The sequence below is a fragment of the Canis lupus genome, chromosome 33 (assembly GCF_003254725.2).
Source record: "Canis lupus dingo isolate Sandy chromosome 33, ASM325472v2, whole genome shotgun sequence".
Taxonomy (NCBI): Eukaryota; Metazoa; Chordata; class Mammalia; order Carnivora; family Canidae; genus Canis; species Canis lupus.
Window position 1 is genome coordinate 24,588,950 of NC_064275.1, and position 24,578 is coordinate 24,613,527.

General features: G+C 33.7%; 1 protein-coding gene across 4 annotated transcripts in view; it reads left to right on the forward strand.

Annotated features, from left to right (window-relative positions):
* STXBP5L (syntaxin binding protein 5L) overlaps positions 1 to 24,578 on the forward strand; it is a 381,900-nt gene that overhangs the window by 74,244 nt on the left and 283,078 nt on the right. For all 4 annotated transcript variants that reach the window (XM_025475838.3, XM_025475864.3, XM_025475854.3 and 1 more), the window contains exon 3: positions 5,025 to 5,122. In XM_025475838.3, the coding sequence (XP_025331623.1) occupies positions 5,025 to 5,122 (98 nt within the window). The remainder of the gene's footprint in view (positions 1 to 5,024; positions 5,123 to 24,578) is intronic.

Genomic DNA, 24,578 nt, shown 5'->3' on the forward strand with positions numbered 1-24,578 from the left:
CTCTATAATTTGTGATTTAATTGAATCTTTCTCTTTTTTTCTTGATAAGTCTAGCTAAAGGTTTAATAAGTTTATTGATTTATTCTAAGAACCAACTCCCAATATCATTGATCTGTTCTATTTTTTAAAATTTCTATATCATTTATTTCTGCTCTAATCTTTATTATTTCCTTTCTTCTGCTCATTTGGGGTCTTGTTTATGGTTCTTTTTCTAGCTCCTTTAGGCATAAGGTTAGGTTGTTGAGATTTTTCTCGTTTAGGTAGGTGGTATTGCTATACATTTCCTTCTATGGCCATCTTTGCTGTATCCCAAAGGCTTCAGATTGTTGTGTTTTTATTTTCATTTGTTTCTATTTACTATTTAATTTCTTCTTTTATTTCCTGGTTAACCCATTCATTGTTTAGTAGCATGTTATTTAACCTCCATGTATTTGTGATCTTTCCAGATTTTTCTTGTGTTTGACTAACCCTTAGCCCTAACCCTAATGTTTTATAGCATCGTGGTCAGAAAAGAACCATGGTATGATTTCAGTCTTCTTGAGTTTGTTGCAGCTTGTTTTGAGGGCTAATATTTGATCTTTTCTGGAGAATGTCCGTCCCATGTGCACTGGGGAAGACTCTATTCTGCTGTTTGGGGATGGAATGTTCTGAATATATGTTAAGCCCATCTGGTCCAGTGTGTCATCCAAAACCATTGTTTCCCTGTTGATCTTCTGCTTAGATTATCTGTCCATTGATGTAAGTGTCGTGTTAAAGTCCCCTACTATTACTGTATTACTATCAATGATTTCCTTTATGTTTATTATTAACTGCTTTATGTATTTGAATGGTCTTATGTTGAGTGTGTAAATGTTTACAATTGTTAGATCTTATTGTTGGGTTGTCCTCCTTGTAATTATAGTGTCCTTTGGTTTCTTGTCATAGTCTTTGCTTTAAAGTCTATTTTGTCCGATATAAGTATTGGTACTCCAGTTTTCTTATGACATCCATTTGCATGATAGATGTTTCTCTATCCCCTCACTTTCGATTTGTAGGTGTCTTTAGGACTGAAACCAGTCTCTTGTAGGCAGCATATAAATGAGTCTTGTTTTTTTCCCTACTTTGTAAACATATGACTTCTGATTGGAGCATTTAGTCCATTTACATTCAGAGTTATTGATAGATATGCATTTATTATCACTTTATTATTTGTTTTGTGATTGTTTCTAAATATTTTCTTTGATCCTTATCTTTCTCTTTCATGTTTTATTGGTTTTTTTAGTGATATATTTAGGTTACTTCTTTTTATTTTTTTGCACATTTATTTGTCATTTTTGTTACATGATTACCATTAAGTTGGTGTATAATCTCCTCTACATATAGCAGTCTATATTAAGTTGATGGTCATTTAAATTTGAACCCATTCTTTACCATTCTCCTCCCCATGTTTTAGGTATATGTTGTTATGTTTTGTATCCATTTAATTTTTGAATTTCTTGACTTTTTTTTTTTTTTACAGAAATATTCATTTTTACTGCTTTTGTGCTTCCTACCATTATAGTGTTAGTTTTGGTCTTTCCTTTCCACTTAGAGTCCTGTTTAATATTTCTGGTTTAGTGGACATGAACTCCTTTAGTTTTTGTTTGTCTAGAAAACTCTTTATCTCTTCTATTCTCAATGATAGCCTTGCTGGGTAGAGTATTTTTAGCTGTAGACTTTTCCGTTTTGGCACATTGAATATATCATGCTACTCTCTTTTGGTTTGCAAAGTTTCTGGTGAAAAAATCTCCTGTTAGCCTTATGGGTTTTCCCTTGTATGTTTCTGTCTTCTTTTCTCTTGCTGCTTTTAAAATTTTTTATTTTTTCACTATATTTGGTAAATTAATTACAATAGGTCTCAGTGTGGGCTTCTCCTCCCCCCCTTTTTTTTTGAGAGATAGAGGTGTCAGGGGGAGAGGAAGAGAGAGAATCGCAAGCAGGTTCTGGCCCAGTTTGGATCTGACATGGGGCTGGATCTCACAACCCTGAGATCATGGCTTGAGCCAAAATCAAGACTTGGACACTTAACCAGCTGTGCTACCTAGGCACCCCTGTGGGCCTCCTTTTTTTATCTTGATGGACGTTTTCTGTGCCTCCTGGATCTGGGCATGTTTCCATTCTTGGATTATGGAGGTTTTCAGCTATTATTTCCTCAAATAAATTTTCTGCCCCATTTTTCTCTCTTTATACTTTGGAACTCATATGATATGAATGTTATTACTTTTGGTAGAGTTATTGAGTTTATTCTCATTTTGCATAATTCTTTTTCCTATCTTTTGTTTAACTTGATCACTCTGTCATCTAGGTCACTAATTCATTCCTCTGCTTCTTCTATCCTTCTCTGCATTCCATCAGGCATGTTTTTCAGTTTGTTTATTGAGCCCTTTATTTCTGCTATATTATTCTTTATCTTGTATTAAGGGTCTCATACATGTCTTTCACTCTTTTCTCAAGTCTAGGACTATACTTATATTCATTGCTCTAAATTCTCTATGAGGCATTTTACTGATGTGTATTTCACTTAGATCTCTGGATGTGGCCTTGTCCTATTCTTCCATTTGAGATAAATTTCTCTGTCTCATTTTTTGTTCCTCTGTGTTTGTTTCTCTGTGTTAAGAAAGTCAGCTATGCTTTCTGTTCTCAAAAGTAGTGACTTTATGAAGAAGAGGTCCGATAGTGTCCCGGAGTGTAGTGTTCCCTGTTCACCAGAACCTGGCACTTCAGGAGACTATCCTATGTGTGTTGGTTATGCCTTGCTCTTATGTCTGAGTTGCTTTTCCTTTCAGTGCAGTTTTCTGGACTGATGCTTTCCTGTTACGGGCTGTGGTTGCTTTCCCTGGTGTGAGTGAGATTCAGGCAGGCCAACTCTGAGGGAGTGTGGCTTTGAGGAAACTTGGGAGTGGGGCAACAATGTTTGCAAAATTTGTACTGGGCTACCGGTCCTGTGCCAGATCCCCTAAAGTGCTGCAGAGGCTGGAGGCTGCATTTCTTTGGTGGCTGGGGCCACATGGCTGGGTACCATGCACTGGCTGGGTGTGATGAGCAGTGGTGGTGGTACATTGAGAGGTTGGGTAGGACACATGGGCAGCTTTCATAAAATTGGCCCCAAGCCCAGGGCCAAAGCTAGCAGGCTTGGAGTGGGTGAGTCCTTAGGAGAACTCATGGTCTTAGCATACTACTAGGAGTTTAGGTAGCGAATGTCTGTGCAGCCTTGCTTCCTGCAGGTGACCCTGTGTTTATGCTGGGAGATGGGGGCGGGGGGGAATGATGCCTGCCAGCTCCCTCATTTTCAGAGAAGCACCCCAAACACACTCTGAAATCAGTATGAAAAAAATCTGTCTCTCATTTGTCCCCAGTATTGTGTAAATTGCTGTTTTTTTGCTTCCTATCCATGCAGGCTACTGTCTCTTTAAGGGCAGAGACCCAGCTATCACTTGCACTCCTCGCTATCCCAGTGCTAGGTCAGCTGACTTTTAAAGATCTGACTCTAAGTCCCATTAGTTAAACAAACTCACAGAATTCAGCACCTCTGATTTTCAAAGTCAAACATGATAAGGATTAGTCTTCCTCCTTGTGGGCTCCCTGGTTCTTTGGCCTTTTCTCTGCCCTCTGCACATGCTAGCTCCCTTCCTCCAGCTGTCAGCCCCTGCCTTTTTGTCTTTCCTAACTTTTCGGATGCAGCTTGTTCTCTATTTTTAGTTATGGAAGTTTTGCTTTCTTCAGTTCTGAGGATTTATTTACTTGCATGTGGATGATATCTACTTGTAATGAGATGGTGTGAGTTCAGCGTCTTCCTTCTCTGCTCTCTTCCCAAGCTTCTTCTAGAATCTCTTATTTCTGACCTATGTGGGTCCTCTATTTCTTTGAAGAGTTATATTTCATATTGAAATTAATTCCTGTATATTGCTACATATTCTTGTGTTAGTCATGTCACCTTTTTTATATTGTGAACTCTTTATATTTTTCTTTTGTTCCCCATTGTGTGACTGTGTAAGTTTTCAAACACACAGAGGAGTTGAAAAATTTATAGTATGAGCATTCATATATGTATGTATATAAACAACATACACACATATATACTCACCACCTAAATTTGAAAATTATCATTTTGCTATATTTATTGCATATGTCTATCCATCTGTGTAACCATAATACTTCTATGGATACATTTTGAATTAAGTGCAGGTATCAATAGACCTCTTAAAACCTCAGTATGAAAAAAAAAACCCTCAGTATGCAAATCATTAACTAGAGCTCGATATTTTTTATAGTACTTTTTCCCTAATTTTTTATGACATTCAATTTACACACGGAGAAATAATACATTTTATCATACAATTTGATGAGTTTTTACCATTGTATACACTTATACACTGTGTATACACTTATGCAATCCAAGCCTTTATCAAAATTTAGAATATTACCTTTACTCATACCCCCCTTCAGTGAGTTCTCCTCAAGTTAACCACTGCTCTGATTTTTTTTTCACCATAGGTACATTTTGCTTATTCAAATTCTAATATAATTATATACACTGTTTTATGTATTGCTTATTTTATTTAACATAATGTTTTTGAGAATCATCCATGTTACTGTATCTGTCATTAGTGTTTATCTTTCAACTGGTGAGTGGCAATTTATGAGTATAGCATATTTTTGCTTTTGATTCTCTTGTTGAACAGCTGGACTGCTTCTAGGTTGTTATGTATAAAGCCATTAGGGTCTTACACAAATTATTATGTGGCCACATGCTCTTTATTTTCTGGAGTACACGCATAGGAGTGAATTTATAGGTCATAGGACAGATAGTTTTATAGAAAACTACAAGACAATTTTCCAAAGTTCTTGTGTCATTTTATACTTCTATCAATATTTGGTAGTAGTGTTTTTTAATTAAAAATAATTATTTCAAAAAATTTTAGTCATTATGGCAGTTGGACAATAGTATCTTGTGAGTTTAATTTTTATTTCCCTGATGATTATTTTTACTATCTGCTCTCTTTCAGACAGTTCGGCATGGTTTTCCTTATCAGCCTACAGCATTAGCCTTTGATCCAGTTCAGAAAATCTTGGCTATTGGGACAAGAACAGGTGCTATACGAATGTATCCTTATTTTTTGTTACATTAATACCAATTACATTTCCTTAAATATTCAGGTAAGTGGAATATGACCAAATAAAGTTGATTTCTTTGAAATGAGTAATGATTATGAAAGCCCACATTATCCAGTTTATTGGCATATTTTTAATGTCTGTGAGATAACTCTTGATGTCCTTTCTTTAATTCCTTGGGATAAATATGCAGAAATGGAATTGCTGAGTCATAAGGAAGTTCTAGTTTTAATTATTTGGGAAACACCATACTGTTTTCCACATGGCTGTACTAATTTACAGTCCCACCAACAGTGTACAAGGGTTCCCTTCTCTCCATATCCTCACTAACAGTTGTTATTTCTTATCTTTTTGGTAAAGCCATTCTTACAGATGTGAGGTGATATCTCATTGTGGTTCAGATTTGCATTTCTCTGATAATTAGTGATGCTGAGCAAATTTTCATGTACCAGTTAGCCATCCATAGGTCTTCTTTTGAAAACTGTCTATTCAGATCCTCTGCCCATCTTTTAATATAATTGTTTTTTATTTTGTTATTGAGTTGTATGAATTCTTTGTATATTTTGGATATTGACTCTTTATCATATGTAATTTGTAAATATTTTCTCCCATTTATTTTGTTGATGATGTATGGAAGTTAGTTTCATGTAGTCCTACTTGTTTATTTTTGCTTTTGGTATCAAATCCAAAAAATCATTGCCAAGACCAATGTCTAGCAGCTCACTGCCTTTATTTTCTTCTAGGAGATTTATAGTTTTAGGTCGTATATTCAGGTCTTTAATCCATTTTGAATTAAGTTTTTTGTGTATTTTAAGATAATGGCCCAGTTTTATTCTTTTGCATGTGTCTGCTCAGTTTTCCTGACACCACTTATTGAAGAGACAGTCTTTTCTCCAGTGAGTAATCTTGCTCTCTTATCAAAAATTAGTTGACCATGTATGCATGGGTTTATTCCTGGGCTCTTGGTTCTACCATTGGTCTATGTGTCTGTTTTATTCCAATACCATAATGTTTTGATTATTGTAACTCTGTAACATAGTTTGGAATTAGGAAGCATGATGCCTCTAGGTTTGTTTGTTTGTTTTTTTCTTTTTTTTCCTCAAGATTACTCTGGCTATTCAAGGCCTTTTGTGTGTGTGTGTGTTTAAGGATTTTATTTATTTATTCACGAAAGACACACACACACACAGAGGCAGAGACACAGGCAGAGGGAGAAGCAAGCTTCCTGCAAGGAGCCCGATATGGGACTTGATCCCAGGACCCTGGGGTAATGCCCTGAGCCGAAGGCAGACATTCAACCACTGAGCCATCCAGGCTTCACCCTTTTGTGGTTTTATACAAAAGGGTTGTGGTTTTTTAGAGTTGTTTGTTTTATTTCTGTAAAAGATGCCTGCCTTTGGAAATTTTTTAGAGGTTGCATTGAAGCTATATATTGCTTTGGGTAGTATATATATTTTAATAATATTAATTCATCCAATCCATGAGCATGGAATATCTTTATATTCATTTGTAACCTCTTCAGTTTCTTTCATCAATATCTTATAGTTTCTAGTGTCTAGGTCTTTCATTTCTTGGTTGAATTTATTCCTAGATATTTTATTCTTTTTGATGTGGTTGTAAATGCGATTATTTTTTTAATTTATCTTTCTGATAATTTATTATTAGTATATAAAAATGCATCTGTTTTTTGTATATTGATTTTGTAAGATCATTTCTTTTTGATCTATGTGAATCTACTTTAATTGGTATATTAAGATAACTTACTATAAGGTAATTGTTAGAGCCTAATTCTGCCAATTTACTTATTTGCTTTCTGCTTGTTTCCCTGTTTCTTGTTTCTGTTTGACTTTCCTATTTTCCTATGGGTTATTTGAACATTTTAAATAATTCAGACATGATACATTTATATTGTTTTTGAGTATATTTATTTGTAGTTTTCTCAGTGGTTGCTTTAGGTATTACAATAAATGTACATAAATTTTCATAGTCTACTGGTATCAATATTTTTTCACTTTGAGGGAAATGGAATCCTTACTTCCATTTAGGTCCCTATACCCTGTCTTCTTTTAAAGTATAATCATCTTATGTATTTCCTGTAAATGCCTCAAGCAGCACCACATCAGATGGTGCTATTATTTTTGCTTCAGCTATCAAATGTGACTTAAGAAACTCATAAGAAGTAGGACAATCTATTATATTTATCCAAATTTTTACCCATTCCTATGTTATTTCCTTTCTGAAGTTACCAGAAAACCCCTTTTCCAGGGTTTTAAAGGTGAAAATATGGGATGCTTATTTGAGAACTTCCATTTCTTTCTGATTAGAGCATCTTATTTAGACATTTTTTAAGGATATATTGTTATTTAAAACAAATTGTCTCAATTTTTCTTCATCTGAGAATGTATTTATTTGTCATTCCTCAAGGATATTTTTGTTGTATATGCACAATGAACAGTTACTTTCTTTAATTACTTGAGAAATGTTGTAAAACTTTCTTCTGGCCTCTATGGTTTCAGATGAGAAGTTACTGTCATTCAAATTCATGTTCATTTATAAGACTTTGTCTCTGGCTGCTTTCCAAAGCTTTTCCTCTTAGTTTTCAAAAGCTTAATTATGATGTTTCTTGACATGGATATTTCTGGGTTTATCTTTTTTGGTGTTTGCTCCACTTACTGCGTCTGTAGGTTTATGTATATCATCAAATTTGGAGGTTTTCAGCCATTACTTTTTTTATAGTTTCTCAATTCCACCGTCTTTTTGCAGTCCTCTGGGACTCCAATTATATGAATGTTAGATCTTTTTTCTTGTCCCACAGACCCCTGACACTGCCCACTTCAGTCTTCTTTCCCTCTGTTCAGATCAGATACATTTTATTGATCTTTTCCCAAGTTTACTCATTTTATCCTTGTCATCGCAACTCTACTACTGAGCCTATCCATTTTTACCTTGGTTATTATATTTTTCATTTAATTTCTTTTTTAGAATTTCTATTTGCTGATCTTGTTTGTTTTAAGAAGTTTCATAATTGCTTATTGAAGGATTTTTGTCATGGCTGTTGAAAACCTTTTTCAGATAATTCAGATAATTTTTCAGAACATCTGATTCATTTTGATGTTGGCATGTATTGATTATCTTTCCTCATTCAAATGCCATTATCTTGGTCCTGAGGTCCTGAGTATCATGAGTGATTTTCAGTTGTATCTTGGATATTTTGAATATTATATTATGAAACTTAGATGCTATTGATCATTTTTTTTAAACCAGTAAGCTCCCCTGTTGAGGTATAGCTTGAGGGCAAAGTGGGTGTATATATTCAAGTTTTATGGTGAGCCCTGTCAGCACACATACCCTAGCAAATGTAAGTACTGACTCACCCACCTCATTTTCTGATGTGTGGGAATGGAAGTTCATATTCCTACAGGGCCCCAGTAACATTGGGAGAGATAGGAAACATGGTATCAACCACTCCTCCTTGCACTACCTTGTTCCAACTCATTGATGTTAGTAGAGTGGTTCAGCTTCTAATAGGATCCTGACACCATGTGGGTGCTGACTAGCCCTGGTTTCCCCACCTTGTTCAATCTTATTTGTGTCAGGTGGATGTAGATATTCAGATTCCCAATGACCATTCTACTGACATAGAGAGCTAGGAGAGTGTGTGTGAAGCCTAATGTTTGTGTGAAGTCCCACTTTATATCATCTCATTAAATCTTATTGTACCTGGACTCCAGTGATGCTATCTTGGCAAGAGAATTAGAACACCTTTTTTTATGCTAGGGGGGAATGTAAGATCAGTCTCATTCAGACTCACTAATACTGTCCCATCAGATTGGATTGCTCCCACTTGCATCCACTAGTCTGGAAATGGCAGATCAACATCCTGTGTAGAGCACTAATACCACTAATACCACTTAGTGCACTTAATGGAACAGTGTTACCTGGTTCTGCCAGGCGGGGGAATAGGTGATTATTTTCCTGTTTGTGCCCTTAAACACTATCTGCTGAGGGAATTGAAGTGTGCTTTCTGCAGGATGGGAGCAGGATGAGGTGAAAGATCAGTTCCCCAGTCAACCCTGTTGAACTGTGTAGAATTAAGGAGAGGAGAATTTTTTCTTTGTTGTTTGCTAGATTTGGGTGAGTGAAGCCAAAATTTGTTTTTAGGCTATTCTGTCTTCTCAGTCCTTTGGGAAAATAGCCTTTTCTTGGAGTTTTGTTTTTGTTTGTTTTCTTGTTTGTCCTAGTTTGCATTGGAGACATTTTCTAGGATACATAAAACACCATAAGTAAACCCAGGGAAATCACTGCTGTGTCATTCCTCAGGTACTGAGTTGCTTTGGCATTCCTCCTTCTTTCTTTCAGATTTTGGAAAGGAGGAATGGAGCTACTTATCTTCACAGATTTGAAATTCTTCACCCCCAGTTTTTAATATGTTGTGTTTTCCTTTTACTATGCTTAAAATATTTTCTAATTTCTGCTTGGTTTATTTTCTTGACCTGTGGCTTTTTATGTTATTCAGTTTCCAGATATTACATGCTCTAAGATCTGTTATTGATTTCTAATTTAATTCCATTGTGGTCAGAGAATATACTCTGTATAACCTGAATCCTTTTAAATTAATTGAAGCTTGTTTTATGGTCCTGTCTGTGGTCTGTTCTGATAAATGTTAAATGCGTATTGAAAAGAATGTGTATACCACTGTCCTTGGATAGATTGATCTGTAAATATCAATTACGGAAAATTGACTGATAGTGTGCTTAAGATCTGTATTTGTACTGATTTTCTGTTTGTTACCATCTATTTCTTCTATTACTGAAAGTGTTATTAAAATCTCTCAATATAATTGTAAACTTTATTCTTGCAGTTCCATCAGTTTTGTTTCATTTCATGTATTTTGAAGCTTTATTATTAGCTGTATGAACATTTGGGAGTATTAAGTTCTCTTTATGAGTTGACTCTTAACATTATGAAATGACCTTCTTTGTCTCTGGTAGTATTCTCTAATCTGAATTTTTCTTTGTGTGATATGGATGTAGCCACTGAAGCTTTCTTTTGATTAGTCTTAATATGGTGTATTGTTTTTCTTTCATTGCTTTTATTTTAACCTATTTGTGTCTTCATACCCCAAGTATGTCCTAGGTGGCATAGAACTGAGTGGTTTTTAAAAAATCTAATTTGACAATTTATGTCCTTTAACTTATAATTTTAAAATTTATTTTTATATTAGGGATTCACATTTTGAAATAAGATTATTTGGGGTTTTTTGATGTTGAGTTGTCTAAATTCTTTGTATATTCAGGATATTAACTTCTTATTAGGCATATCATTTGCAAATATCTTCTCCCATTCTATAGGTTACCTTTTTGTTTTATTGACAGTTTCTTTCTCTGTGCAAAAGCTTTTTATTTTGGTGTAGTACCTGTGTTTATTTTTGTGTTTGTTTCCCTTGCCTCTGGAGACATATCTAGAAAATGTATTTATGGCTGATGTGAAAGAAATTACTCTCTATGCTTTCTTTTAGGGGTTTTATGGTTTCAGATCTCACATTTAGGTCTTTAATCCATTTAGGTTTATTTTTGTATATGGTTAAAGACTGTAGTTTAGTTTCATTCTTTTGTATGTAGCTGTCCAATTCTCCCAACACTCTTTGTTGAAGAGACTGTTTTTCCCCATTGTATATTCCTATCTCCTTTGTTGTAGATTAATATGACTATATAAATGTGGGTTTAGTTTTGAACTCTCTATTCTGTTACATTACATATTTACATATTCTGTTACATTACCTATTTCTGTTTTTGTGCTAGTACCATATGTATTTGGTTACTACAGCTCTGTAGTATATCTTGACACCTAATATTACACTGTCTGTAATTATGCTTCAATAAAAATAGTTTAAAAATAGACTGATAATTTAATATAATGCTTATTTTTTTATAATGCTTACTTTTAAGAAATGTTGCTTTTCTTGTTATAAACTACATGACTCAATTTTAGCTTTATTTTTAAATATTATCATATAGTAATTTGACATTTTTCTTTTGATATACAGTTCTATGAATTTAAATACAGTTTGTGTAACAAGCACAAGGGTACAGAAGAGTTCCATCACCCCGAAAAACTCCCATGTGATATCCCTTTATGTCTCTTTTTAACCTATTTTCCTACCCATAACCATTGGATCCTCCGATTTTTTTTTCCCCATTGCTATAAATTTTTTTGGAGAATGTCCCATTAATGGAATTGTGATGGATGAGAGAGACTGCATTGTGCGAATGGAGGTCTCTGTCTTTGGATTCCCCATAAGAAGATTTATGTGGGGGGTTCATGCTGGAATAAAGATAGCCAGAAGGAAAGTAGCAAGCACAAAACAGTGTCTTAAGACAAAAATATACTCTCAAGGTGGGAGAGGGACAGGTTCCACCAGATAGAACCCACCCCAGGTTATTTTGGAATGGGATATTTGTTGCATTGCTCTGGGCTGGGAGGATCTGTGTCCTTCAGGGGATGGTCTCTAATGGAAGCTGTTTCCAATCATTTGGGAGGGAAGTTTTTGACCCAAGAAGGGCTTGTACTGGAATGTCATGGCAGCTTTTCTCCTTGGTGTGGGGGTGCTGTACTTCCAATGCAAATGCATTATAATGAGTCTAAGGGTTACCCTGGGGCAGAGATAGAACAGGAGAGCGCATATTCTGTGGCTCTTGATCTGTGAGTCCCAAGGTCTTGGAAACCACAAGGTCAGAATGTTGTACCCCTGGGCCTTTAATGTGTTGCTTATTGATCACTGTCCTCACTTACAACTCATGTCTCTATTATTCCCTTCAAGGATTTGGGACTCTGCCTCTAGTATTCCTTCCACCGCTCATGTCTAGCTTCTACCTTTTAAATTTATGTGAAACTGAAATCATTTTCTAGACAGGTTGTATCATTTTGAATTTCTACCAGCAATATGAGCTGCAGTTGTTCCACATCTTTGCTAGCATTTGGAATTGTCAATATTTTTATATTTTAGCTATTCTAATGGGTATAGTAGTATTGCAATGTGGTTTTAATTTATATTTTCCTAACAATTGCCTATTTATGTCCTTACCTGCCATCCTTATATCCTTTTTTGTTGAATTGTCTGTCTTTGCCCATTTTAAAATTGTATTGTTTGTTTTCTTATTGCTGAGTTTTGAGTTTGTTTATATATTCTGGACATAACTCTTTTGTTGAATATGTGTTTTGCAAATATTTTTGCACATTCTGTAGCTTCTCTTTTCATTCTTTTAATGATTTTTTTTTGCAGAGTAAAGTTTTAAAATTTTAAGTTCAATTTGTCAATTCTTTTTAATGATCTTTTGGTGTCTTGTCTAAGAACTCTGTAATCTGAGGTCAGGTAGATTTTTTTGTGTATTATATTCTAATAGTTGATTTGTATTTTTTTTTTTTTTTACATTTAAGTCTATGATCCATATGCAGTTAATTTTTCCTTTGGTGTTAAGTATGGATCATGTTTTATTTGATGGCATATAAATATTTAATTGATCCAGTATTTTTTGTTGAAAAGACTATCCTTTTTCCACCAAATGGATTTATACTTTGGTGAAAATCAGTTTTACATAACTGTGTGGATATATTTATGGACTCACTGTTTATTTTATACATATTGTATTGATTATTTTTGCCTTAAAATAAGTCTTGAAATCAGGAAATTTATTCTTTTTCAAAAACTTGTTTTTTAAAGGTTTATTTATTTACTTATTTACGAGAGACCCTCAGAGAGGGAGGTAGAAACATAGGCAGAGAGAGAAACTGGCTTCATTCAGGGAACCTGATGTGGGACTCGATCCCAGGACTAGAATCATGCCCTGAGCCAAAGGCAGATGCTCAACCACTGAGCCACCCAGGCATCTCTCTTATTCAAAAATTTTTTTTGCTTTTCTACATTCTTTCACTTTACATTATAATTTTAGAATCACATTGCCATTTTATACCAAAGCATCTATTGAGATTTTGGTTGGAATTGTTTGAGTCTGTAGATTAGGTTGGGAAGAATTGATATCTTAATGATTTTGACTCTTTTAATACTCTTTAAAATATTATATTTCTCCATTAATTGGTGTGATTTTTAAATTTTCTTTATCATAGTTTTATAGTTTTAAGTATTTATAGCAAAGTTAAATGTGTTGACAGTAGTCTGCATATGATATCTTCTCATTCCTGAGTTAATGTCTTTTATAATTTAAAAAATACAGAAAATCTAAGTATACTATGACAACTTTTGATGTCTGATATCTAAAAGGAACAAATGTTAATTTCTTGTAATATTTATTTTTTGTAATATTCCTTTTTAAGAAAATAACTAAAATATTACAGATAAATTTGAGAGCTCTAATTTCTTTTCTCAGCCCAGTTTCAGTCTGTTTCTACACAAAGCTAGTCATTTATCATGATTTGGTATTTCTTTTTGCTGTTTTTGTTCAACTTTTTAAAAAGCTTTTTGTAGACTATAATTTACCATATAATGCAACCATTTAAAGAGTAAAATCTAATGGTTTTTAGTATGTTCCTAGAATTATGCAGTAATCACCATAATAACTCTTAAAACATTTTTATCACCCTAAAAAGAAACTCTAACTATTAGCAGTCACTCCTCATTTTCCCTCATTCCTCCCAGTCCCAGGCTAGCACCAATCTAATTTCTATCTATAGATTTTTTTCTATTCTGGACATATCATATAATGGAATCATGTAATATGTGGTATTTGGTGACTGACTTATTAAAATGTTTTCGAAGTCTATCTGTGTTATAGCATGTGTCAGTATTTCATTCGTTTTTACTGACAAATAATATTCCATTGTATGAATATACCAACTTTTATTTACCCAGTTGCTTCTTATTTTATTTACTCAATTGAAAGACTGGACTGTTTCTACTTTCTGGTTCTATACATAATGCTGTGAACTTTTGTATACGAGTTTTTGTGTGGACATATTTTAATTTCTTTTGGGTATATAATTAGAAGAAAAATTGCTGCATTATATGGTAACTCAGTATTTTACATTTTGAGGAAACTTGATATTGTGCTCCAAAGAGGCTAGATGGTTTTAATTCTCACTAGCAATGTATTAGGTTTCCAGTTTCTCCATTTGGATATCCTTGCCAACACTTGTTATCTATCTTTTTGATTATAACCATCCTTATTGGATCTGAAGGTGGTATCTTATGAATTTCTCTTAATTGACATTTCTCTAATGACTAGTGATGGTGAGCATCTTTTTATGTATTTGTTGGTAGTTTGTATATCTTCTTTGGATAACTGACTTTTCAAATCCTTTGCCCATTTAAAATTTTTTTTCCTGCTTTTAATTAATTTGTAAGATTTCTTTATAAATTCTGGATACAAGTTCCTTATCAGATATATGATCTGGAAGTATCTTCTTTCAATATTTTTTGCATTGTATTTTCAATTTCCTGATGGTTTCTTAAAGCACAAAGGTTTTTGATTTTTACGAAATTCAGTGTGTGTGTGTGTGTGTATAATATTTTTGCTTGTGTTTTTGGTGTAGTATCTAAGAAATAATTGCCTAATGTAAGGTCACAAAAATTTACTCCTGTTTTCCTCTAATAGTTTTATAATTTTAGTTTCTATATTTAAGTCAGTGATCAATTTTGAGTTAATTTTTAAATATGGTGTAAAGAGGGGATATATCTTCATTCTATAGCACGTGGACATTCAATTATAGCACCAATTCCTGAAAACTAAACCCAAAAGAATTCTATCTTCATTAAGTTGTTTTTATATCCTTATGGAAATTCAACTGACTGAACATATAAGGATTTCTAGAATCTTATTCTGTTTCGTTTATTTATATGTCTGTCCTCACTCAGTACCAGTTTTGAATCCTGTAGCTTTCTTTACATCTTTACATTGGGAAACTTGAGTCCTCCAACTTTATTCTTCTTTTTAAAGATCATTTAGGTATTTTGGGTCTCTAGACTGCCATGTGAATTTTAGGATTAGCTTTTCAATTTCTGTAAAAGCAAAAACTCCACCTGGGAATTTTATAGGGTTTCATTGATTTTGAAGATCAATTTACTACACTAATGATATTAAGCTTTGATCTATGGAGATGGGATGTCTTTCCATTTAGGTCTTAATTTTTTTTTTATGGTGTTTTCTAGTTTTCAGAATGCACATTTTGTACTCCGGGTATTTTATTCCTGAATATTTATTATTTTGGACGCTGCTGTAAATGGAATTATTTTCTTATTTTCACTTTTGGATAATGCATTGCTAGTATACACAAACATAGCTGATTTTTGTACATTAATTTTGTAAACTGCACTCTTGCTAAACTCCTTTATTAGTCCTAATAATTTTTAGCATATTTTTAAAGGATGGTGTATGTTCAAGATCTTGTCATTTACAAATAGTTTTAGTTACTTCTTTCTACTCTGAATGTCTTCTATTTATTTCTCTTGCCTAATTGTCCTAGATAAAAATTCCAATACATTGTTAAATGGAAGTGGCAGGAGCAGGCATCTCTGTCTTCCTGATCTCATAGGGGAAGCATTCACTGTTTCACTAGTATGATGTGAGCAGTTGGGTTTTTTTTGTATATGTGCTTTTTAAGATTGAAGAAGTTTCCTTCTATTCCTAACTTATTGAGGGTTTTTTTAAGGTATTAAATTTTTTCAAATGCTTTTTCTGCATCTATTGAGATGGCCAAATTATTTTTGTCCTATTGATACAATATCTTAATTGATTTTCCAATGTTAAAACAATCCTGCATTCCTGGGGTAAATCTCACTAGGTCATGATAAGTAATTTTTATTACATATTGCTGGATTCAGTTAGCTTATATTTCATTAAGGATTTTTGTGTCTATGTTAATAAATTATTGATCTTTACTTTCCTGTCTTTGTCATGTCTTTGTCTTTTTCTGGTTTCAGGATAATACTGGTATAATAGAGTAAGTTGGAAAGTATTTCCTCTTCTGATTTTTACAAGAATTACTGAAGAACAAGTATAAATCTGTACTTTTCATTCTGAGTAGTTATTTGATTACTAAACTGATCTTTTTAAAGGCCTATTTAAATTTTTTATATTTCTTTTTGAGTCCGTTTCAATAGTTTGTGACTTTCTAAAAGTCTATTTAATATCAATTTTCTAATTTTTTGACATATAATTGTTTTTAGTATCCCATTATAATCTTTTTAAATCTTTGTATTTGCTTAATTTTTCACTAACTGATTTTAGTTATTTGAGTGTTCTCCCTTTTTCTCTTAGTTGATCTAGTTAAATGCTTGCAATTTTATTGACTTTTTTGAAAGAATCAACTATTGGTTTCATTGATTCTCTTTATTTTTCTATTCTCTATTTATATCCACTCATCTTTATCATTTCTTCTTTTGACTGTCTGGGTTTAGTTTGCACAATTTCTGTGGTTTCTCATTGTGGAATGTTAGATTATTGAATTGAGATCTTTTGTATAGGTGCTTACAGCTATTAATTTCAATATAAGAACTGCTTTAGCTCTATCCCCTTTTATTCCTTATTAGCTGTGTTTTCATTTTCATTCATCTCAGATTATTTTTTAAATTTTCCTTATGACTTCTTTGACCTATTGGCTATATAGGGGTATGCTGTTTAATTTCCACAGATTTGTGAATTCCTCCAATTACTTTCAGTTATTGAGTTTGAACTTCACTGTGGTCAGACAACATAATTTATATGATTTCAATCCTTCTTAATTTATTGAGACTTGTTTTATGGCATATTTGATTTTACCTTTTGCATGTAAATGGCTTGGAAATCATCATTCCCATCCTTAGATCAATAAAATGTTGATCGGACTTAAAATTATCCTTTCCTGGACCTATTAGAGAACTGAGGTTACAGGGAAAATCTCTACCCCAAAATCTGGAAAGAAGAACAAATCCAGAGAGTCACAGCTTGTATAGAAGCTGCTGGAGACATAAACTGGTAGGAACACTCAAATCATAATTTTTTCAAATTGTTGGATACTAAATGTGGATTATCATGAAAGTAAGTTCTCCTGGAGGCCAAAGTATTAGTGGAATCCCCATATTTTCAAGGGTTTTACCTCCAAGAGGTATACTAGGCTCTCATGGTAAAGATCTAAGAAGGATCTCTTCAGGACTGTAGAAAGGGAAGGAGAAGAATAATTGTTGTAAAATATACTCAGGGTATATTCTATAACAAAGATCTATTTTCCTGGGGAAAAGACTATGAGAGCCTTATCCCAACTATGGGAAGCTCAAGTTTCCAACTTTATCTCCAACTTTACCTCCTTTTAGCTTTCCTCTCACCAAAGTGGGTGAAAAGACTATATCGCTGCAGGAACACTTGTAAAGGTCATACCTCTGACATACAGGGTTACTAAAAGACTGGAATGTAACCACACACCCTCCCCCCACCCCCTGAATACCTTATCACAGCACTAACCAGGCTCTGGTTTAGTGACAGATATAGACTCTCTCTAAGGAGTAATAGGTCTAAAGTCAATCGTGATGACAAATATAGACAATAGAGATATTTGATGTCTCTGACATAAATAGCTACATAAACCACCAAATAGACCTAGAAAAATGAACATAAATGATCAGCTAAAGGCCATTGACCTCAGTTTTTATTAGCTTATACCAACATAACTGACTCAACAAAAAATTGCAGAGCATTCCAAAAGCAATTAAAAATGCAATCTAAACAGATGAAGCAAGCATCATAACCAGACTGAGCTATGACAGAGATTATGGAATTATAGGACAAGGAATTTAAAATAGCTGTGTTTCGTGTGCTAAGAACTCTAATGCAGACACTATAAAACACATTTAAAAGTAGATATCATGCATGTAAAATGGGTAATGTAAGCAATAATGGTGAAAACTCTAAAAAATAGTTCAAAAGGAGGGGTGGCCAGGTTGTTCAGTTGGTTGAGCATCCAACTCTTGATTTAGGCTTCAGTTATGATCTCAGGGTCATGCAATCAAGCCTGTGTCAGGCTTCTCAATCAGCATGGAGTCTGCTTGTTCCTCTCCCTCTGCTCCTCACCCTTGCTTGTGCTCTCTCCCTCTCTCTCTAAAATAAATACAATCTTTTTTTTTTTTTTTTTTAAGAAATATTCAAAAGGAAATGCCAGAAATCAAAAACACTCTAGAGAAATGAAGAATATGCTGGCTGGTCTTATTAATAGGCTGGATTCAAGGCAGGAAAAAAATCACAAAGTTTAAAGATAGGTCAATAAAAATTTCCCAAATGGAAACATAAAGAGAAAATAATGGGAGAAAAACACATCTGAATATTCTAAGAAATGTATGACAATTTTAGAAGGTGTAATATAAATGTTACTGAACTACCAGAAGGAACAAAATGGACAGAAGAACGATATTCAAAGTAATAATGGCTGAGAACTTTACAGAATTAATAACAGAAACCAAATGAAGACCAAGGAATCTCAGAGAACAAGAAGCAAAATAAATTTTTAAAAATGGAAAATTGCAGTAGGAATATCATTGTTGATAAGCAAATGCAAAGAGAAAATTTGAAGGAAGCTATAGGAGGGAAACCACCTTACTATAGAAGAACAAGGATAGGAATTACAGTGGACTTTTATTTAGGAACCATGGAAGAAGAAAAGGAGTGGAATAGAATATTTAAAGTATTGAAAGAAAAACTCAACAGCATATAATTATTTAGGAAATTGTCTTTCACAAGTAAAGGAGAAACCTTGAAGCTTCTGCACATACAAAATTGTTGGAACTACTAAATGAATCCAGCAAAGCTGCAGGATACAAAATCAACAAACAAAAATTAGTTATTGTACAGTAACAATGAACAATCTGAAAAGGAAATTAAAACAACTTCAACTACAATAACATGAAAAAGGCTAAAATATTTAGGAATGAATTTAACCAAGGAAGCAAAAGAACTGTACACCAAAAACTATAAATTGTTTCTGGAAGAAATTTAAGAAGACATAAAGAAATGGAAAGATATTCTGTGTTTATGTGTTAAAAGGCTTAATATTGTTAAGATGTCAATACTAACCAAAGTGATCCACAATTCAACTGAAGTCAAACTCAATGATATTTTTTGCGGAAATAGAAAAATTCATCTTAAATTTCATATGGAGTCTCAAGGGACCCCAAATAGCCAAAATAATCTTAAAAGAAGGGGTCCTCTCTGACTCAGTTTGTAGAGCATGTGACTCTTGATTTTGGGGTTGTGAGCTAAGGCCCATGTTAGGTGTAGAGCTTACTTTAAAAAAAAATCTTGAAATAAAGCAAAGTTAGAAGTCTCAGACTTCCTGATTTTAAAACTTATTACAAAGCTACAGTAATCAAACCAAAATGGCATAGCACATACACAGATAGATTTATAGACCAATGGAATAGAGAGCCCATAAATAAACCCTTTCATATATGGTCAAATGATTTTTTTTAAAGTTTTTATTTAAATCCCGCTACTTAACATATGATATATTAGTTTTAGGTGTACAATATAGCGATTGAACTCTTCCATACAATATCCAGTGCTCATCAAAACAAAACTCTTCCATACAATATCCAGTGCTCTCCTTAATTCTCATGACCTATTTAACCCATCCCTGCCCCTACCTTCTGGTAACCATCAGTTCTTTATAGTTAAGAGTCTGTCTCTTGGTTTTCACCCCCTCTCTTTTTTTTCCGTTTGTTCTTTTGTTTCTTAGTATCCACATCTGAGTAAAATCATATGATATTTGTTTTTATCTGACTGACTTATTTCACTTAGCATTACACTCTCAAAGCTCTATCCATGAAATTGCAAGTGTCAAGATTTTATCCCTTTTTATGGCCAAGTAATATTACGTTGTATGTATGCCACATCTTTATCCATTCATCACTTGGACACTTGGGCTGTTTCTGTAATTTGGCTATTGTAAATAATGCTGCTATAAACATTGGGGTACATGTATCCCTTTGAATTAGTATTTTTGTATTCTTTGGGTAAATACTGAGTAATGCGATTGCTGGATCTTAGGTGAGTTTTGTTTTTAACTTTTTGAGAAATGTCTATACTGTTTTTCACAGTAGCTGCCTCAGTTTGCATTTCTACCAATAGTACAAGAGGGTTCCCATTTCTCCATATCCTTGTCAATCCTCATTGTTTCTTGTGTTTTCAATTTTAGCCATTCTGATAGATGTGAGGTGATATCTCATTGTAATTTTGATTTCATTTCCCTGATGACAAGCGATGTTGAACATCTTTTCATGTGTCTGTTGCCCATCTGTAGATTTTCTTTGGGAAAATTTTTATTAATAACTAATTTTTTAAATTGGATTGTTTGGGGGGTTGTGTTGAGTTTTATAAGGTCTTTATATATTACCCTTTATCAGATATGTCATGTGCAAATATCTTCTCAGATAGGTTGGTTGATTCAGTAGGTTGCCTTTTAGTTTTATTGATTGTTTCCCTTGTCCTACAGAAGCTTTTCAATTTTGATGTAGTCCCAATAGTTGATTTTTGCTTTTATTTCCCTTGCCTCAGAAGAAATATCTAACAAGAAGTTGCTATGACCAATTTCAAAGAAGTTAGTAGTGCCTGTGTTCTCTTCTAGGATTTGTATGGCTTCAGGTCTTACATTTAGGTTTTTAATTCATTTTGAGTTTATTTTTGTGTGTGATGTAAAAACATAGTACAGTTTCATTCTTGTGCATGTAGCTGTCCAGTTCTCCCAACGCCATTTGTTGAAGAAAGTGTTTTTTTCCAGTGGATTTTCTTTCCGGCTTTGTCAAATATTAATTGACCATGTAACTGTGGGTTCATTTTTTAGTTTTCTATTCTGTTCCATTGATCTATGTGTCTGTTTTTGTTCCAGTACTGTACTGTCTTGATTATTACAGCTTTGTAATATAACTTGAAGTCTGGAATTGTGATACATCCAGTTTTATTCTTCTTTCAAGATTGCTTTTGCTATTTAGGGTTTTTTGTGGTTCCACGCAAATTTTACAATTGTTTATTCTAGTTCTGTAAGAAATATTTTGGTATTTTGATAGAGCTTGCATTAAATATAGATTATTTTGGGCAATATAGATATTGTAACAATATTTGTTTTTCCAGTCCATGAGAATGGAATATCTTTCCATTTCTTTGTGTCATCTTCCGTTTCTTTCATGAATGTTTTATAATTTTCAAGGTACAGCCCTTTCATTTATTTGGTTTACCCATTGATATTTTATTCTTTTTGGTATAATTATAAATTAGATTGTTTTCTTAATTTCTCTTTCTACTGCTTCATTTTAGTGTATAAAAATGCAACAGATTTCTGTATATTCATTTTTTTATGTTGTGCCTTTACTGAATTCATTTATCAGTCCTATCAGTCTTTAGTTGTTTTTTATTATATGCTATCATGTTATATGCAAATAGGGAAAGTTTTACTTCTTCCTTAGCATCTTGGATGCCTTTTATTTCTTTTTGTTGTCTGATTGCTGTGGCTAAGACTTCCAGTATTATGTTGAATAAAGGTAGTGAAAGTGGACTCCTTGTCTTATTTCTGACCTTAGGGGAAAAGCTCTCAGTTTTCTTCATTGAGTATGATTTTGGCTGTGGGTTTTTTATATGAGACCTTTATAATGTTGAGGTGTGTTCTCTCTTATTTTGTTGAAGGTTTTTATCATGAATGGATATTGTACTTTGTCAAATGCTTTTTCTTCAACTACTGAAATGATCATACCCTTTCTCTTATTAATGCAATGTATCATGTTGATTGATTTCCAAATATTGAACCACCATCACAACCCAGGAACAAATCCTACTTGATTGTAGCAAATGATTTTTTTAATGTATTGACGGATTTGGTTTGCCAGTATTTTGCTGAGGTATTTTGCATCTATGTTCATCAGATATTGGCCTTTAGTTCTCTCTCTCTCTCTCATGGTGTCTTTATCTGGCTTTGATAACAGGTTAACTAACACTGGCCTCATAGAATATATTTGGAAATCTTCCTCTTCTATTTTTTAAAATAGTTTAAGAAGAATGGGTGTTAACTCTTCTTTAAGAGATTGATAGAATTTGCCTGTGAAGCCATCTGGTCCTAGACTTTTGTTTTTTGGTAGTTTTTTGACTACTGATTTCCATCTCCTTGCTAGTACTCAGTTTGTTCAAATTTTCTATTTCTTCCAGCTTCACTCTTTGGAGGTTATATGTTTCTAGGCATTTATCCATTTCTTTAGGTTGTTTAATTTGTTGTATAATTTTTCATAATATTCTTAGAATAATTTGTATTTCTGTGGTGTTAGTTGTTATTACTCCTCTTTCATTTCTGATTTTGTTTATTAGAGTCCTTTTTAAAATTTTTGTGTGTCTGGTTAGAGGTTTATGAATATTGTTTATCTTTTCAAAGAACCGGCTCCTGATTTCATTTATGCATGTTATGACTTTGCTTTTTCTGAATTTGTTGAGACTTTTTTTGTGGCCCAATATGTGGTCTATTCTGGAGAATGTTCCATATACACTTGAAAAGAATGTGTATTCTGCTATTTTAGGATGGAGTGTGGTGAATATATTTGTTAAATCCACTTGATCCAATGTATCATCCAAAGCTACTGTTTCCCTGTTGATTTTCTGATTAGATGGTTTATCCATTAATGTAAGTGGGCTGTTAAGGTCCTCTATAATTATCCTATTAATATTGATTAGTTCCTTTATATCTGTTATTTACTGTTTATATATTTGTTCAGTCCATAAATATTTACAATTGTTATATCTTTTTGTTGGATTGTCTCCTTTGTGATTATATAGTTTTGTCTCCTGTTACAGTCTTTGTTATAAAGTCTATTTTGTCTGACACAAGTATTGCTATCCCTGCTTTCTTTTGACATCATTTTCATGATAAATGTTTCTCCATCCCCTCACTTTCAATCTGCAGGTGTCCTGGGTCTGAAATGAGTCTGTTAGGCAGCATATAGATGGGTCATGTTTTTTTTTTTCTTAAAGGTTTTATTTATTTATTTATGAGAGACAGAGAAAGAGAGAGAGAGAAAGAGAGAGAGAGTGAGAGAGAGAGGCAGAGACACAGGCAGAGGGAGAAGCAGGCTCCATGCAGGGAGCTCAATGTGGGACTCGATCTCAGGTCTCCAGAATCACGCCCTCGGCTGAAGGCGGCGCTAAACCGCTGAGCCACCAGGGCTGCCTGGGCCATGTTTTTTACCCATTCCATCATCCTATGTCTTTTGATTGGAGTGTTTAGTCCATTTACATTGAAAGTGATTATTGGTAGGTATGTATTTATTGCCATTTTATTACTTGTTTTATGGTTGTTTTCATAGTTCTTCTCTGTTTCTTTCTTCCCTTGCTGTCTTGTCTTATGGTTTGCTGGCTTTCTTTCATGACATGACATGACATGACAATATGTTGTGACATTTGCTTCACTTTCACTTTTATGAATTCCTTTCTCTTTATTTTTTTGCATATTTATTAGTAGCTTTTGATCTGTGGTTGCCATTGGATTTTTATATATCACCATCTGCACATAGTAGTTTATATTGATGGTTGCTTAAGTTTGAACGTATTCTTTACTTGTTCCCCTTTCCACATTTTAGATAAGGGATCATAATTAATGTGCATTTATTTTTTATTTTGTGATTTCCTTTACTAATTTTTACAGATATACCTTTTTTTTTAAGAAATGGTTTTGTTCTGGGACACCTGGGTGGCTCAGCGGTTGAGTGTCTGCCTTTGGCTCAGGGTGTGATCCCTGACCAGGGATCGAGTCCCACATTGGGGTCCCTGTGAGGAGCCTACTTCTCCCTCTGGCTATGTCTTTGCCTCTCTCTCTCTGTGTCTCTCATGGATAAATAAATAAAATCTTTAAAAAAATGTTTTTGTGCTTCCTACTTTTCTTACTCTTCTTACTCTGGTCTTTCCTTTCCACTCAGGGTCCCCTTTAACATTTCTTATAGGTCTGGTTTAGATGTCATGAACTCCTTTAGCTTCTGTTTGTCTGGGAAATTCATTATCTCTCCCTTTTTTTGTTTATTTTTAAGACTTTATTTATTTATTCGTGAGAGACACACAGAGAGGTGAAGACATAGGCAGAGGGAGAAGCAGGCTCCCTGTGGGGAGTCAATCCCAGGACCCTAGGACCATGACCTGAGCCAAAGGCAGATGCTCAACCACTGAGATACCCAGGTACCCCATCTCTCCTTATATTTTGAATGATAGCCTTTCTGGATAGAGTATTCTCGGCTGTAGATTTTCTTCCTTTTAACACTTTGATTATGCAACTCCCTTTGGGGCTATAGAGTTTCTGCTGAAAACTCTGATAATAAACTTTTGAGGTTTCTCTTGTATATAACTGTCTTCTTTTCTCTAGATGCTTAAAAATTTTTTTCTTTGTCACTGCTTTTTGCCATTTTAATTACTATGTGTCTTGGTGCATAGTAATGGGTTGATTTTATTGGG